At 45.3% G+C, this 14351-nt stretch overlaps 1 protein-coding gene across 9 annotated transcripts in view; it reads left to right on the forward strand.

The window, feature by feature from the left end:
- LOC117217915 (sterile alpha and armadillo motif) overlaps nucleotides 1–14351 on the forward strand; it is a 167830-nt gene that overhangs the window by 147995 nt on the left and 5484 nt on the right. For all 9 annotated transcript variants that reach the window (XM_033465806.2, XM_076526514.1, XM_033465807.2 and 6 more), the window contains 2 exons: nucleotides 24–191; nucleotides 13948–14049. In XM_033465806.2, coding sequence (XP_033321697.2) covers nucleotides 24–191; nucleotides 13948–14049 — 270 coding nt within the window. The remainder of the gene's footprint in view (nucleotides 1–23; nucleotides 192–13947; nucleotides 14050–14351) is intronic.

Raw genomic sequence — 14351 nt, forward strand, 5'->3', positions numbered from 1 at the left:
AGCGTAATTCGTAACGATTCCAGGTCGTCACCGACGGATTCAGCGCCGAGAAAGCGACCGCAAACAGTGCCGAGATGAGAGCCTTGCAAGCAGGAGACGTCTCGTACAAGGAACAAAGCGCCGCGACGGCGGCGAGAGCGAGGGTGGAGCTCGACGGCGTCTCGGCGGAGAAAAGCGTCGCTGCTGCGAGGGTGAGTGAACTTCGTCGTCCATCGGAACCCCGTGAAACTGTCCAGATTTGCCCAGAAACTGCCCGAACGACGTTTATCATCGCAAAAATTTTAATCAAAACATTTGCCAAGAATCAAGTTTTCTTCGACTCTGAACAATGGAAATCCGCGGTCTTGGAACAGTTTAATAGCTCTAATCTTAGTCAGAAGTGAAAACTTAGAACGAAGAACGTTTTTCCGTTGTTTCGTTGTTCGAGAAAGAAAATTTCGCCACCCTTATTTGCCGTAAAAGATGTTCCATAAATCAGAGCTCGTCTCCGAATGGATCGATAAAAATTCGAACGAGAAGAACAGAGAGAATTATATATACGGTCCATCGAATAAGGAAGCCTTGGAGCAACAATGTGCCCGAGCAGAAGCATCTTCTCTTTCTTTGTAATACGGCGAGCCCGTTGCCCACAGTCGGAACAACGTTCAGCGGCCTGCTGCGTGAGAACGAACGATCATCCTCTCTGCCCATTTAGGCGACAAAAGGATCTAAAGGAAGGCCTGCGCGCTCTGGGTGCGGCCTAAACTCGACTCGTAGAATAGTTTGGCACGAAACTCCACGCGCGGACTAACCACCGAGGTCGTTGACACTATTGCAACTTCGCGGTGACGATCTTTGAGGACTGATGCCGTTGACTGATAGCAGATAAACAGAGCAACGCTTTGTTGTATTCCTGGAAACGTTAATTTCAGTGTTCCGATAAGGAAGTTCTTAGCAGCGATGGAGAATCGATTAGATTCAGATGGTACACTTGGTACACGATTTTTTGGACGCTCCTTTCTCCATCGTCGACCTCGTCGAAATCGAATTGGGCCTACAATTGCGAATGTTCTTATGCAAGCTCGATCACGGACCTGTTCGAATCCACGGTATTAACCCTTTGCACTCGAGCGGTGACTCTGAGGCACCGTTGAAATTTGTTGCATCACGTTCTGAGATCATTTTTGTATTAACAAAATTTAGATTTAAATTATTGTTACGGGCGTAACAGTTGCGCGAGTCATATGCATCAAATGCACCATTGAAATTTGTTGCATCACGTTCTAAGATAATTTTTATATTAACGAAATTTAGATTTAAATAATTGTTAAGGGCGTAACCATTGCGCGAGTCATATGCATCAAATGCACCATTGAAATTTGTTGCATCACGTTCTAAGATAATTTTTATATTAATAAAATTTAGATTCAAACAATTGTTAAGGGCGTAACTGTTGCGCGAGTCACAAGAGTCAATTTCATATGCATAAAATGCACTTTGCCGTATAAAATAGAAATACTATAAGCCAGAAAAATTATTCTAGATTTTTTTTTACGATTAAAATAGCTTCGAGTGCAAAGGATTAACATTGTTATTTGATTTTTATTTAGATTCTGACAATTCGTTTCAATTTTCACAAGTCTGATTGAAGTTTATACAAAGACTAACGTATCTAACAGAAACGTGTTAAAATATATGTTGGATAAACTAACAAATGAAATTACAAATCAACATATCATGTTACAATTTTGTCAGAAAGGGTCCGCCATTCGAGCGTCGAGAACGAATCATCTAATTCGGGTGCGAATCGTACAACAAAGCGATCGATTTATCGCGAGAACGATACGAGCAGGGTTTCCGAAGGCTTCCAGAACTCCGAAAAGATCCGTGGGGATTTCTGAAATTGTCTGACGAAAATATTCAGGAAATGTTGCAACGACCGCTCGACTAATCAGTCGATTCCTCCGATTCGTCCAATTGTCTAATTTAGTTGCGAATCGTGCAACAAAGCGATCGATTTATCGCGAGAACGATACGAGCAGGGTTTCCGAAGGCTTCCAGAACTCCGAAAAGATCCGTGGGGATTTCTGAAATTATCTGACGAAAATATTCAGGAAATGTTGCAACGGCCGCTCGACTAATCAGTCGATTCCTCCGATTCGTCCAATTGTCTAATTTAGTTGCGAATCGTGCAACAAAGCGATCGATTTATCGCGAGAACGATACGAGCAGGGTTTCCGGAGGCTTCCAGAACACCGAAAAGATCCGTGCAGATGTCTGAAATTATCTGACAAAAATATTCAGGAAATGTTGCAACGACCGCTCGACTAATCAGTCGATAGCTTATCTGGGCAGCGACAACGTGTCTCTCGAGATTGAAAAGCCCGCGGACGAATCGTCGGTGGACGGTCGTAGGAAGCTGCGGTTCCTTCTCCGATCGGGTTATTCGCCCCTTGGGAATCATCGAACTCGATTACAGGGACCCGTTGTTGATTACGCGCACACAACGGGACCCGTTTTCAAAGACGGCGCGCGCGCTACGCGGCTAACTCGCCGCGCGCTCTCTCGTCGCCGACGGCACGCTAAATTTAGCCGTTTTTAGCCGGACTGCCACGGCAGTCGTTTTGACTCATCGACGGTATTTTTGAGCCGCAGCCAATTACCCTAACGTCGCGCAACGTTGTTCCCCGTTCCTCGACCCGCCAATCAAAATCCATTCCACGTCGCGAATCGTTGAACCGCTTTCAAAGTCGAGAGCAGTCTCGCTGTCAGCTGACGACGCTCGCTTTCGCGGACGAACGATAACGCAGAGTCAAGTACGATTCGCTTCGCCGTCATCTATGTCGCAACAGCTCGACGTGCCGCGCAAGATGCACGGAATCGAGAAACAATCGGAGTATCGGGAATAATAGAGAATCCGATAAAACGGATGCCGAGATTTCTTTTGTACAATTTTTATTGCAACGTGAAATGCGTTTACGTACTTGTTACTGTTTGATATAGAATTAACTTTGAAAACAATTTGTTACATTGTAACAATTTCATATTGGATTTTTATATTCGTCTAATTTTCTGCAAGTGTCCGAATACTTTTGGAGAGGGGGTGTACTTGATCAGACAACATTTTAACGAAGCTATTCGCTGCAAGATGCAGTCCTAAATATCAAAGTTTCTGAAGGCTGAAGCTCGTCTCCCCTTTCTTTGATCTTTCGTTCTCAAAGGACGCAGTCCGTGGACGATTCAAACGTTTCAAGATTCAACGTCGCGACGATTCAAAGGAAAAAATTGGGAAAGTAAGCATCCGAGGGAAAGGACAAAGAGTAAAAGCCAGCCGAAGATGAATCGGAGTACAGTAAATTCTGCCTAATTGACGCTAAGATGGAGCAGAAAAATGGAGAATTTGGGAAGAGAAGATACGATTGTTCGAGCCTTGCAGCTCCTTTGTATAATTACCGATTGTCAACGACTGTAAAACCGAGCTGCAAAGCTCGAATAATCGCAACTCCTCTTCCCATACTGTTCATTTTTGTGCACAATCTGAGCGTCAATTAGAGAGACATTATTGTACAGTAAATTCTCCCTAATTGACGCTCAGATCGTGCAGAAAAATGGAGAATTTAGGAAGAGGAGATACGATTGTTCGAGCCCTGCGACTCATTTTTATAGTCGCCGATCGTTAACAATTATAAAAGCGAGTCGCAAGGCTACGGAATGGAATAATCGTATCTCCTCTTCCCAAATCTGAGCGTCGATTAGGGAGACATTATTGTACAGAAAATTCTCCCTAATTGACTCTCGGATCGTGCAGGAAAATGGAGAATTTGGGAAAAGAAGTTACGATTGTTCGAGCCTCGCGGCTCAATTTTATAGTCGCCGATCGTCAACAATTATAAAAACGAGCCGCAAGGCTACGGAATGGAATAATCGTGCCTCCTCTTCCCAAATCTGAGCGTCGATTAGGGAGAATTTACTGTATATACACACATAGTCGAGGCATCCTATCGATCCTGACGGGGTGGCGAGCAACTTTTCGGACGACCATAACGGCGCGTTCACCGCAGCCATCGAAATTCCAGCACGCGTAGGCGTTCCTAAGCGCGTGTTTAATGGAACTTTCGCGTGTCCGCCCTTCGTTTCAAAGGCCGAGCGAAAGGGCAACCCGTTTCCGTGGTTACCGCGGATCGTTCTCGCGTTATTAATCCCCGCGGAGCCTTGACCCGCGCGATAAACGGGCCGTTTTTTCCTTTATCGTAGATCCGTTCTCACGACACAACACCGTTGCTTTTGATCGAAATCTATACTCGCGGCTGCCTGCTCCGCCGTCTTTTTTTTATCGAATCCGGAATTGCCCGCAGCGATTGACCTTTCGCGGCGGTGAAAAGCCACCTTGATCGCGCGATACGCGGCAATATTTCAGCGATTACGCGAGCGATTATTGTTTTTAGGAGAATTCTTCTTGCCGAGTGCAATCGTCGACGTTTAGGGATCGAGAACAACCCCCTAAGAAGCTGTTTAGTAAATTCGTCGACTAGAAATCTTTCACTTTCGACGAGTCTCGTCGACTTTCGTTTACTTTTGGGAGAATTCTTCTCGCCGAGTGCAATCGTCGACGTCTAGGGATCGAGAACAACCCCCTAAGAAGCTGTTTACTAAATTCATTGACTAGAAATCTTTCATTTTCGACGAGTCTCGTCGACTTTCGTTTGCTTTCGTCGACCGAGTTTTAACGATTTTCGGCGACTCCCGTCGACGTTTCCGGCAAAGTACCGCATCGTTCGCGCACGATGGCGCACAAAGACGTCGGTCGCTATCTACGGGGGTGGCGGGCACATGGGGGTGGCCGTGGTCGACTGGAACGCCGGGCAAACCGCCGCCGACCCGGTCGATACACCACCCCCAAGGTGAAACAGTTCGTTCCTGGCGCTGTTGGTCGTCGGATCGCGCGTGTGTCCATGGGCCAACAATTGTCCAACCTGACCCGGGGACTTTTTCCCGTCCTGAGACCACCCGGGTGCGGCGTCGAGCGGCGGAAAATCATGGCCACCGATCCTGGGTTCGGCAGCAAAGCCGCGAAAACGGTACGACAACGACGAATAACAACACTCGCTCGCGTTTTCGTTGTTCCCTTCGTTCGTTCGAAGAAATAGTTTTGTAGCCGTCGCGATAGGATCGATCGTTCGAGATCTTATAGTTCGCTCTCGTTGCGCAGCAATGGTGGTGGTGGTGGTGGAAGACTCGTCATCGGTTTTTTACGTTCGTTGTTCTCCGCAGAGCTCGCCCTAAGGGTGTCCGTAATCCAGGCATCTCGAATAATCGTTTCGTTCCTGTATTTTCTCGGAGAATGAAATTCCAGAATCGAATTTAGAATCGAATCATCCATTTTCCGAAATTAACGAGCTTGTCCCAGTGGTCGAATATCTGAAAAATATTTATTTTCGCGTGCAACGTAACAATTTTATCATTCCAGCGCGAAGGATATTTTTCTTCAATTTTATCGTCGAGCATTCCGTCCCGAATTTCTCATAAAATTGCTCGACGACCAAGAGAACGTATCCGTATTTCTCGCTGGAAAAGCTTCGCTATCGAAATTCTTCAACATCCACAGTGGTGGACGTTTAGCGCCGTCACGGCCGTTGACGCCACCCTTGCGTCATTTAAGCGCTCAATGACCGACCGACGCCGCTTCGCCGTCGATTATTTGATTTCCGCAAGTAATAAAGCTGTTGATAGGCTGCTGGATTGTTCTACGAGCTTAACGATCGTCGGACCGTAAATTCTGCGGTGATTCGAGTTCCAGGAGAGCATCGATCCTTCGTCGTAGCGTACGAACGCGAACACGGCGATCGATCCGCCGCGTTATGAATAGATTGGCGGGCGTGTTTACGAAGAGTCCTCCTCGTTGGAAGAAATTTCCTAGGACCGAGGCTGGACGGAAGCTAATTTCCCCACGAATCGGAGGACGGGGGATCGCAAGCAGTCCGCCGAGAATTTACGGATCGCTCCGACAGCCGATGCGCCTAACAAACGAGCCGCTTCTCGTCGGGAGCCGCCGCGTGGGCGCGACGGATTACAATAGCCCGGCGAGAGGAACCGGGGCTCCGTTACGTCGAAATTTCTGTCGTCGGCATCCAGCGGTCGAGAAACGTTCAGCGACTTCCGCGAATTATTTTCTGGCGAGGAGAGAAGTCATTTTGTAATACTTTTCGCGACAGTCTCGCCGCGCGTTTCGCAACGGTGCCGCTTCTTCTTCTTCTTCTTGTTCTCTTTGTCGGCCGAGAAGGGGAGGTTTCGCGAGAACCGTTCGACGAGTGACGAACGGCTGAGATCATGCTCCGAATTTCGGTCAGACCCGCGGGAATCGTTGCCAACGAGGAATAGATGTCACCGATATCTTCCCGGAACCGAAATAGAGCTCGACCGCGAATCTCGCTCGCCCGCGATGCCAGCTACTCGACGGATTTTCAAGGACTTGTTCAAGGTCCCAGAATCCCCCATGAACCGTCCCTGATCGCCGTCCGCGTCCTCAGGGTGTTCCTCGAAATCTTGACCCTCGGACGGCGGACCATTTTCGAAATCGTACGATCGACGATGTTTAGAACAATTCTGTACTTCATCCAACAATTTTTCCAAACATATTTTCGAAGATATTTCACGCGGACTTATCGGTCTTTCTGTTCTTTTTTTTCTTTTTAGTGTAACAGCCATTTATTTCATTTAATTGTCGGGAATTGACTAATAAAATGGCCGAGGGTCGATCGACGATCGAAATTATACTGCGTGCGTTACGACGGAGATAGATCCTATCGATTTGAAAAGTAACATTTCTGTTAACAATTTCGTTCGGCATTTTTATCGATGCTGATAACGTTATTTCTGCTGTTACATCATCGTAGAAATTAAAGCATGTAGAAGAGCGCCAGCGATAGCGACACGGTTCCCAGATCGTCGTTTCCTCGATGCGCGTTGTTTCGGCATCCATTGTCCAGTCGGAAACGGTGTTATTTATAGAATCATTATCGTTATCGAATTCGCATGCTCGAGATAACTGGAATATTATTAGCATCCTAGACAATTAATTTTTTTTTCCATGGCCACGCAACGACGCGCGCGAAACGCTCCAACACGGTTCTTCCCCGGAGTTGAATTCATGCGATACCGAAAGTCGACGCACTGCATGCTTTCTTTCTACCAAAAATGATTTAACACTCTGTTTAAGAATTTTCTGTTCTCGTTATTCGATTTTATCGGCGATGATTCATTGGCAATACAGAGTGTCCCATAATTATGTTAACACCTGGAAAGGGCTGATTCCTGAGATCATTTGAAGTAACTTTTTCCTTAGCGAAAACGCGATCCGCGGCTTCGTTCACGAGTTATTGACGGAAAACGGTGACCAATGAGAGGGGAGCTCGGCTGCCGCGAGGCGGCCCGTTGCACCGATTGGCTCGGTCGCCTAGCGCTAGGCGAGCTCTCGCCTCTCATTGGTCACTGTTTTTCGTTAATAACTCGTTAACGAAGCCGCGGATCGCATTTTCGCTGAGGAGAAAGTTGCTTCGAATGACCTCAGGAATCACCTCTTTCTGTAATAACTAACTTTCGAGAAGATTTACTTGTATTTGTTATCTCAGGATACCGATATTTTTCTCAGTATAAATAATTTCGTATAAACATTAAAAAATCGCCACTTTTCATTACGGTAAAGTGATTTATGCCACTTTCAAAATAAACGGCTCAATTATTAACATAATTATGGGACACTCTGTATAGTACAGAGTGCTCGACGACAGCAATCGACGCTGGATTTCCCACGAAAATTCGAGTCGCGAAGGCAAATTCGGTCGTCGCGCATTATTTGCCGGCCACTTCCGACCCGGTTGCGTCACGATCGTCGCGCGAGACTTCGTGAGTAAACGAGAGTGCACATTAGAGAAACGAGCGGCGTCGGGCGATGCACCGCTATTTCTAGTCGCGGGAAAATAGAAACAGCGTCGCGTCCGCGAGGATCCCGCCGAAAAACCAACGATCACGTGGCCCTCGTCGCACCTTGACGGTTTAGCCGGAACCGAATTTAACCTGCGCGCCGCTCGCGAATCGCGGCTCTCGGTTCAGTGCGCGCCGCGACACACGGATCTATGGATCTGACTGTTGTCTCGATCCCACTTTTCCTCGAACGAGACGCGGCGCGTCGTTGCTTTTGAACTCTCGTGACGACGCGTCGATTCTCTCGAATCGATCGATCGATCAACGAACTCTGAGATCGGAGCGGATAAATAAAGTCCGATCAGCCGCGAGCGCATCGGCGGTGACATGCGCTTTCGGCGAGAATGAGTGCACCGTGGCCAGTGCATCGTTGCGTGAAGCAGCGGAGGAAGTTCGACCGCGGGCTCGCGGTAAGTTTTCGATCGGAGATTCTTTCGAACCCGACTTATAATTCTCGGCGGGAATTATTCTCGAGAAATTTTGGCGAGTCGTCGCTCGTTCGATGCAATCTCGCAGTCGACGGAATGCATAGAGAATCGCGGTGGGGGATGCGAGATGCGATTAGGGGATCGAATACAGAACTGTAATGACATTGGAGCGGTTTGAAATTATTGTTATATTATTTTCAACTTCTTACTGTCATTGAAAGATCTAATTCTATTATTAAAAATTATATTTTTATCATTATACAATTTTATTATTGTACATATATATTATATAATATATATAATTAAATATATTATATATATATATATATATATATAATATTAATTATAATATAGTAATATAATATAATATAATATATTATATATATAATATTAATTATATAATATAATATATTAAATATATAATATAATAATATAATAAATTAAATATATAATATTAATTATATAATATAATAATATAATATAATGTATTATATATATATAATATTAATTATATAATATAATAATATAATATAATGTATTATATATATAATATTAATTAAATATATATAATAAATATATTATACAATAATATAATTCATGTTTCAGAAAATTAACTCGGACGATTTTCATTTTGCACAAAGATCCGCGGTCCAGTTACGTCTCTTCTCATCATCCTGATTTCATAGTCCGATCGAACAGCTTCCGAGGCAACGAGAAATTTTTATAAAAATAGCTCCATGTTTCATGCCTCTTACAAACGAAGAAATAACAACGTACATATTCGCGGCAGCTGGGACAAAGCGCGTGAAACAGTCATTCGTCTTTCGTGAATGCACCTGCACGAGTTGCTCGAACGCAACGCGCGCCGTCGTTCAATGCGCCATTGTTCCCGCTCCATTGAGATTTTTGTCGAAGTGTTTATTTACCCGGGTGTATCAAAAGGTACGGCGCGCGCGCGCGCGCATCGCGGTTCGTGGACCGGGAAATTTCATTTAGAGAGAGATCGCGGGTCACGAGATCGAATCGTTGCTCGTGGCAACGATTTATTTTGATTCGGGCTCGATTCGGCTAGTTATTTGAAAGGTGTGCGCTCCGCGCTCTGCTGACGCAAACGCCCGTCGAAATATCCGGAATGGGCCGGAGGCAGACCGGAGTACATTTAATTTCGTCGAATTCGTTTACGCTGCTGCTCGCAGCAGCCGCGTGTCTCTGAAATACCGCGGGGCCGAGAATAAAACAAAAATCCGCCGGAGCCGTTCCAGCGGCCGCGAGACTCGGCCAACGACGCTCGAACGCCCGACGGTCGAACGGAATCTGTCCGATATCTTATTACCGTCGAACGAGAAAATGACGTTTCCCCGGAAATAATCGGACGAGTAAATAATCGGCGCGGTTAAAAGTCTGTTCTTTCTTCCCGGATCGTCGAAGACGAAAGAATTCGTTTTAAGCTGCGGGATACGCGTGCGACGAATTAGAGCATATTTGCAGTCAATATCATAAAATTCAAAATAAGTTTAAATAAACTGTCGATCTAAAACGTTGATTCGCGGATTCCATATTGTATTAATAATAGCGTTTAGTTCTGTATTGTGAAAAATGATTTTTAAACCGTGTATTTAAGTAAATTAAATTATATTAAATTCAATTACATTACATTATATTAAATTCAATTACATTAAATTATATTAAATTCAATTACATTCAATTATATTAAATTCAATTACATTAAATTACATTCAATTATATTAAATTCAATTACATTATATTACATTTAATTATATTAAATTATATTAAATTAAATTATATTAAATTACATTAAATTATATTAAATTTAATTACATTATATTACATTAAATTATATTAAATTCAATTACATTAAAGTATATTAAATTATATTAAATTCAATTATATTAAATTACATTAAATTATATCAAATTCAATTACATTAAATTACATTAAATTATATCAAATTAAATTACATTAAATTATATTAAATTCAGTTACATCAAATTATATTAAATTGAATTACATCAAATTAAATTAAATACTAGTCGACAATATGTCCAAGAACACGTTTTCTCCTCTCTTCGAGTAGCCTCGCGCACTGCTCGACCTTTTCCCGCACCGAATCCGCGATCTTGGAAACCTCGAAGCGAACCGAACGGCATTTTACACCAAAAGGCGAACGCTTTCGTTGGCATGCAAAAAGAATCGATTCCTCTTTATCGGCTAATCTCCGTGCAAATCAACGTCTCTCGGCGGAAAGACAAGGCGCGCGAGAATTCCCGACGAAGTCTAGGAGAATTCCGTTCGAGGAAAGACAGATATTCGCAAGTCGCAGGGCGCGCAGCCACACGGGGCTGTCCATGGGATCTCGTTGTCGGTCCGAAGTCCGATTCCGCCGATAAGTAAGTCGGTGATCCGCGACGCCACGTGGTGACGGGCCGATCGGCGGCGGAGAAGCGGAAAGAAATCGCAAGGTGGCCGGGGACCGGGGATAATAAAACGTCGCGACGACAGTGTGTGCACGCGTCTCGTGACGACACGCTCGGATTATATTTAGAGAAATACGTCAGAAGAGCCGGCCGCGGAGAGGTCGAGGCTCCGGACGCGGCCGACGAGCTTTCGACAGGCCAGACTGTTATGGAGCTCTGTCGCGGAAACTTCGCCGCGAAGATATCCGCGCGTTTCGCAGCGTGTTTCTCAGCGTGCTCCGCAGCGGGAAACCTCGAGCAGTGACTCGCGTTCCTCTCCGCGTTTCTCTTCCTCGAAAACAACCTGTCGGACGATTCGCAACGATTCGCTGCTCCACGTGCTCGCCGAAGCTCCACGCTGCTCCATCCTCTCGGCTTCGGCTTCGGTGAAACCTTCCTTCGATTCTGCTTCCGCTGCCGTCGAAAGTGAACATCGAGTGCGGCAGGTGGTCGAGACGGTTGTATCGTTAGCTAGTTAATTTTTTCGTACTTTTTACATACGAATTCCAACGATCGGCTCGTCTCGCGAACTTCGTTTTCTTCAAAACTCCGAAGCCACCGAGCAATTAGAGCGTCGAACGCGCGTCGCTCTGTAAGAACGGCGAGACTAAATTTATTCGGACTTTGTGTAGTTTTTGTTACAACGAATACTTGGATTAAGAAGTTTATTCGAGCATTTCCTACGGGAGAAGAGACTCCGTAATTTCAACGATTTCGAAACGCGAGATGCGAGACCGTTCGTTTCGATCGTCTTGGTAGGCTTAGTCTTTTGTCTAATAATTTTATTCCGCAATGATTGAAAGCATGGAAGAACCGATCTCTTCCTTTCGGAAGAAACGATCGAATAGATTGCTCTATCGAAGCTGACACCGCGACAAAAATGGCTTTCGATCGGTAGGTTTAGTCTTTTGTCTAATTTGAGGAAGATCTCGCAACATTTATTCCGAAATGATTGAAAGCATGGAAGAAACGATCTCTTCCTCTCGAAAGAAACGATCGAATAGATTGCTCTATCGAAGCTGACACCGCGACAAAAATGGCATTCGATCGTCTTGGCAGGTTTAGTCTTTCGTCTAATTTGAGGAAGATCTCGCAACTTTTATTCCGCAATGATTGAAAGCATCGAAAAACCGATCTCTTCCTTTCGGAAGAAACGTTCGAATAGATTGCTCTATCGAAGCTGACACCGCGATCAAAGTGGCAAAACGTCTCGATAAATTCTCGCCGATTCTCCCGAAACGACGGTGTCGCGTCTATTTTTAGAGCTCGATAGGTTCGGCGTTAATTAACGGGAGAACGGTTGGAGAGCTCTCCCGAATTCCTGGATTAACGAGGTGTCGAAAAGCGATCGCAGAAGCGTCTTGATTGATCGCAGCGCGGCGTATCGATAAAATTGCGCGCGGATGATGCACAGTGGACCGTTTGTGGTCGGGTACGCGATCCTATCGGCGACTCGCGGCTACCGCGAATTAACGTCGTTAGCTAACGCGCCATAAGTGGGCCTCTCTGATGCCGTGTTAATTCCCTGCAACGCGTGTCGAATATTAAACGCTCGTATCCCCGGCGGAATGTCTCGCGATTAATATCAGCGGCTCGCCGGGAGATTTATCGCATCGCGACGGAATTTATGATAATAAATCGCGCGCGTTCGCCTCGACGACGTTACCAGTTTCGAAAATTCGTTGCGGACAAATGCAAAATGAGCCGTTTATTTTGAAAGTGGCATAAGTCACTTTTACAAAAAAATCGAGTTAATGGTAACACTAATTACAATTGAACGGTATCTTTCCATTTAAAAAAAAAAAGTGACTTATGCCACTTTCAAAATAAACGGCTCAAATATGCTTCGAACGTTACCGCATACCGAGGCGGCAGAAAGAAGAGCTTGACCCTTTGAGTTCCAGGGTTTATTCGGAAAACACGGTCGAAAAATGCCGAACAGCGTGACAACGCTTGTCTTAATTAATTGCGAAGAGAACCAAGCGCTGCTTGGGACTCGAACGGTTAATGGAAGTCGCGGTCTCGTTTTTTTTCGACGCGGCAAAAATATTTACGATCCCGCCATTGTTTCGGATCCCTCGGCCGGGAATTATTTATTACTTCCGTGAATTATTTATCGAACGCCGAGTTTCCACGAACCGAGTCTCGAGTATACTCGGCCTCTTCCGCGAAGCGCGTACGAAGAACCCCGATCGTGTTTGGCCACGTCTTTAGAGCGTCGCTTTTGAATTTCAAATCGTGTCAGCGTCCTCAAAGTCTGCGCGCCGATGTCGCGCCAAAATATTGTCTCTGCGTTTTAGCGGTAGGGAAAGGAATTTCTTCAACCGTTTGCGTACCAGATGGTTCTGAAAAATCAGGATCGAAGAGCGCGATAGCGCTCCTTCGATTATGTGTCGAGAAAAGCCGAAGGGCGCAATAGCGCTCCTTCGATTATGTGTCGAAAAAAGCCGAAGAGCGCAATAGCGCTCCTTCGATTATGTGTCGAGAAAAGCCGAAGAGCGCGATAGCGCTTCTTCGATTATATGTCAAAGAAAGCCGAAGAGCGCAATAACGCTCCTTCGATTATGTGTCGAAAAGAGCCGAAGAGCGCAATAGCGCTTCTTCGATTATGTGTCGAAGAAAGCCGAAGAGCACGATAGCGTTTCTTCGATTATGTGTCGAAGAAAGCCGAAGAGCGCAATAACGCTCCTTCGATTATGTGTCGAAAAGAGCCGAAGAGTGCGATAGCGCTCCTTCGATTATATATCGAAAAAAGCCGTAAAACATAAAATAAAACGTTACGAATGAAAATATATATACTATTAATTTAGAATAGGTAACAACAAAATGCAAATTGGATTACTGACAGCGACGCGACGCGCGACGTATACATGCGTCCGAAAGACCGAGCACGTTTCGACAAATTTCGGGTGGGCCGTAAGTCGTCTGTTTCGGCCAAATGCCCTGGCTTTTCTCGACGCAAAATCTGAAGAGCGCAAAAGTGGCTCGTGGTACGCAAACGGTTAAAAACCGCGCCGTGTTAAGATTAATTTATAACCTCGGCGATCCTCTGGAAATGCTAACGAGCCTTTTCTTCGCGGTTCCAGGAGCAGAGAAGCCTGAAAGCTGGCGATCTCTCGCACCAGGAGAGCAACAACATGGCGGCGTCCACCATGAAGCTGCAGAGCGACTCCTTCAGCTCCGAAAAGGTGAGCGATCGATGCAAACAAGTCCGCGCAAAATCGAGGGAAGAAATGGAGGGAACCTTGGTTCTCACGGTTTAGTCAATTTTAAGTCGATTGTAAATTTGCGTAGGTGCTTCTGTTGCATCTTTGTCAACGCCGAGCCTGCCGTGGCGGTCGAAATGACCGGTTTCGCGTCTTTTATTTAAACATTTTTATTAGTATAGAGCCGCTTTTGCAGCTTTCTTCGCGAGATAAAACGTGCCACGAAAAGTATAAAAATTCGCGACGCGGACCTACGACCCGACCAAATGCGGTAAATTCTCCTC

Source organism: Megalopta genalis, chromosome 1 (genome assembly GCF_051020955.1).
Source record: "Megalopta genalis isolate 19385.01 chromosome 1, iyMegGena1_principal, whole genome shotgun sequence".
Taxonomy (NCBI): domain Eukaryota; kingdom Metazoa; phylum Arthropoda; class Insecta; order Hymenoptera; family Halictidae; genus Megalopta; species Megalopta genalis.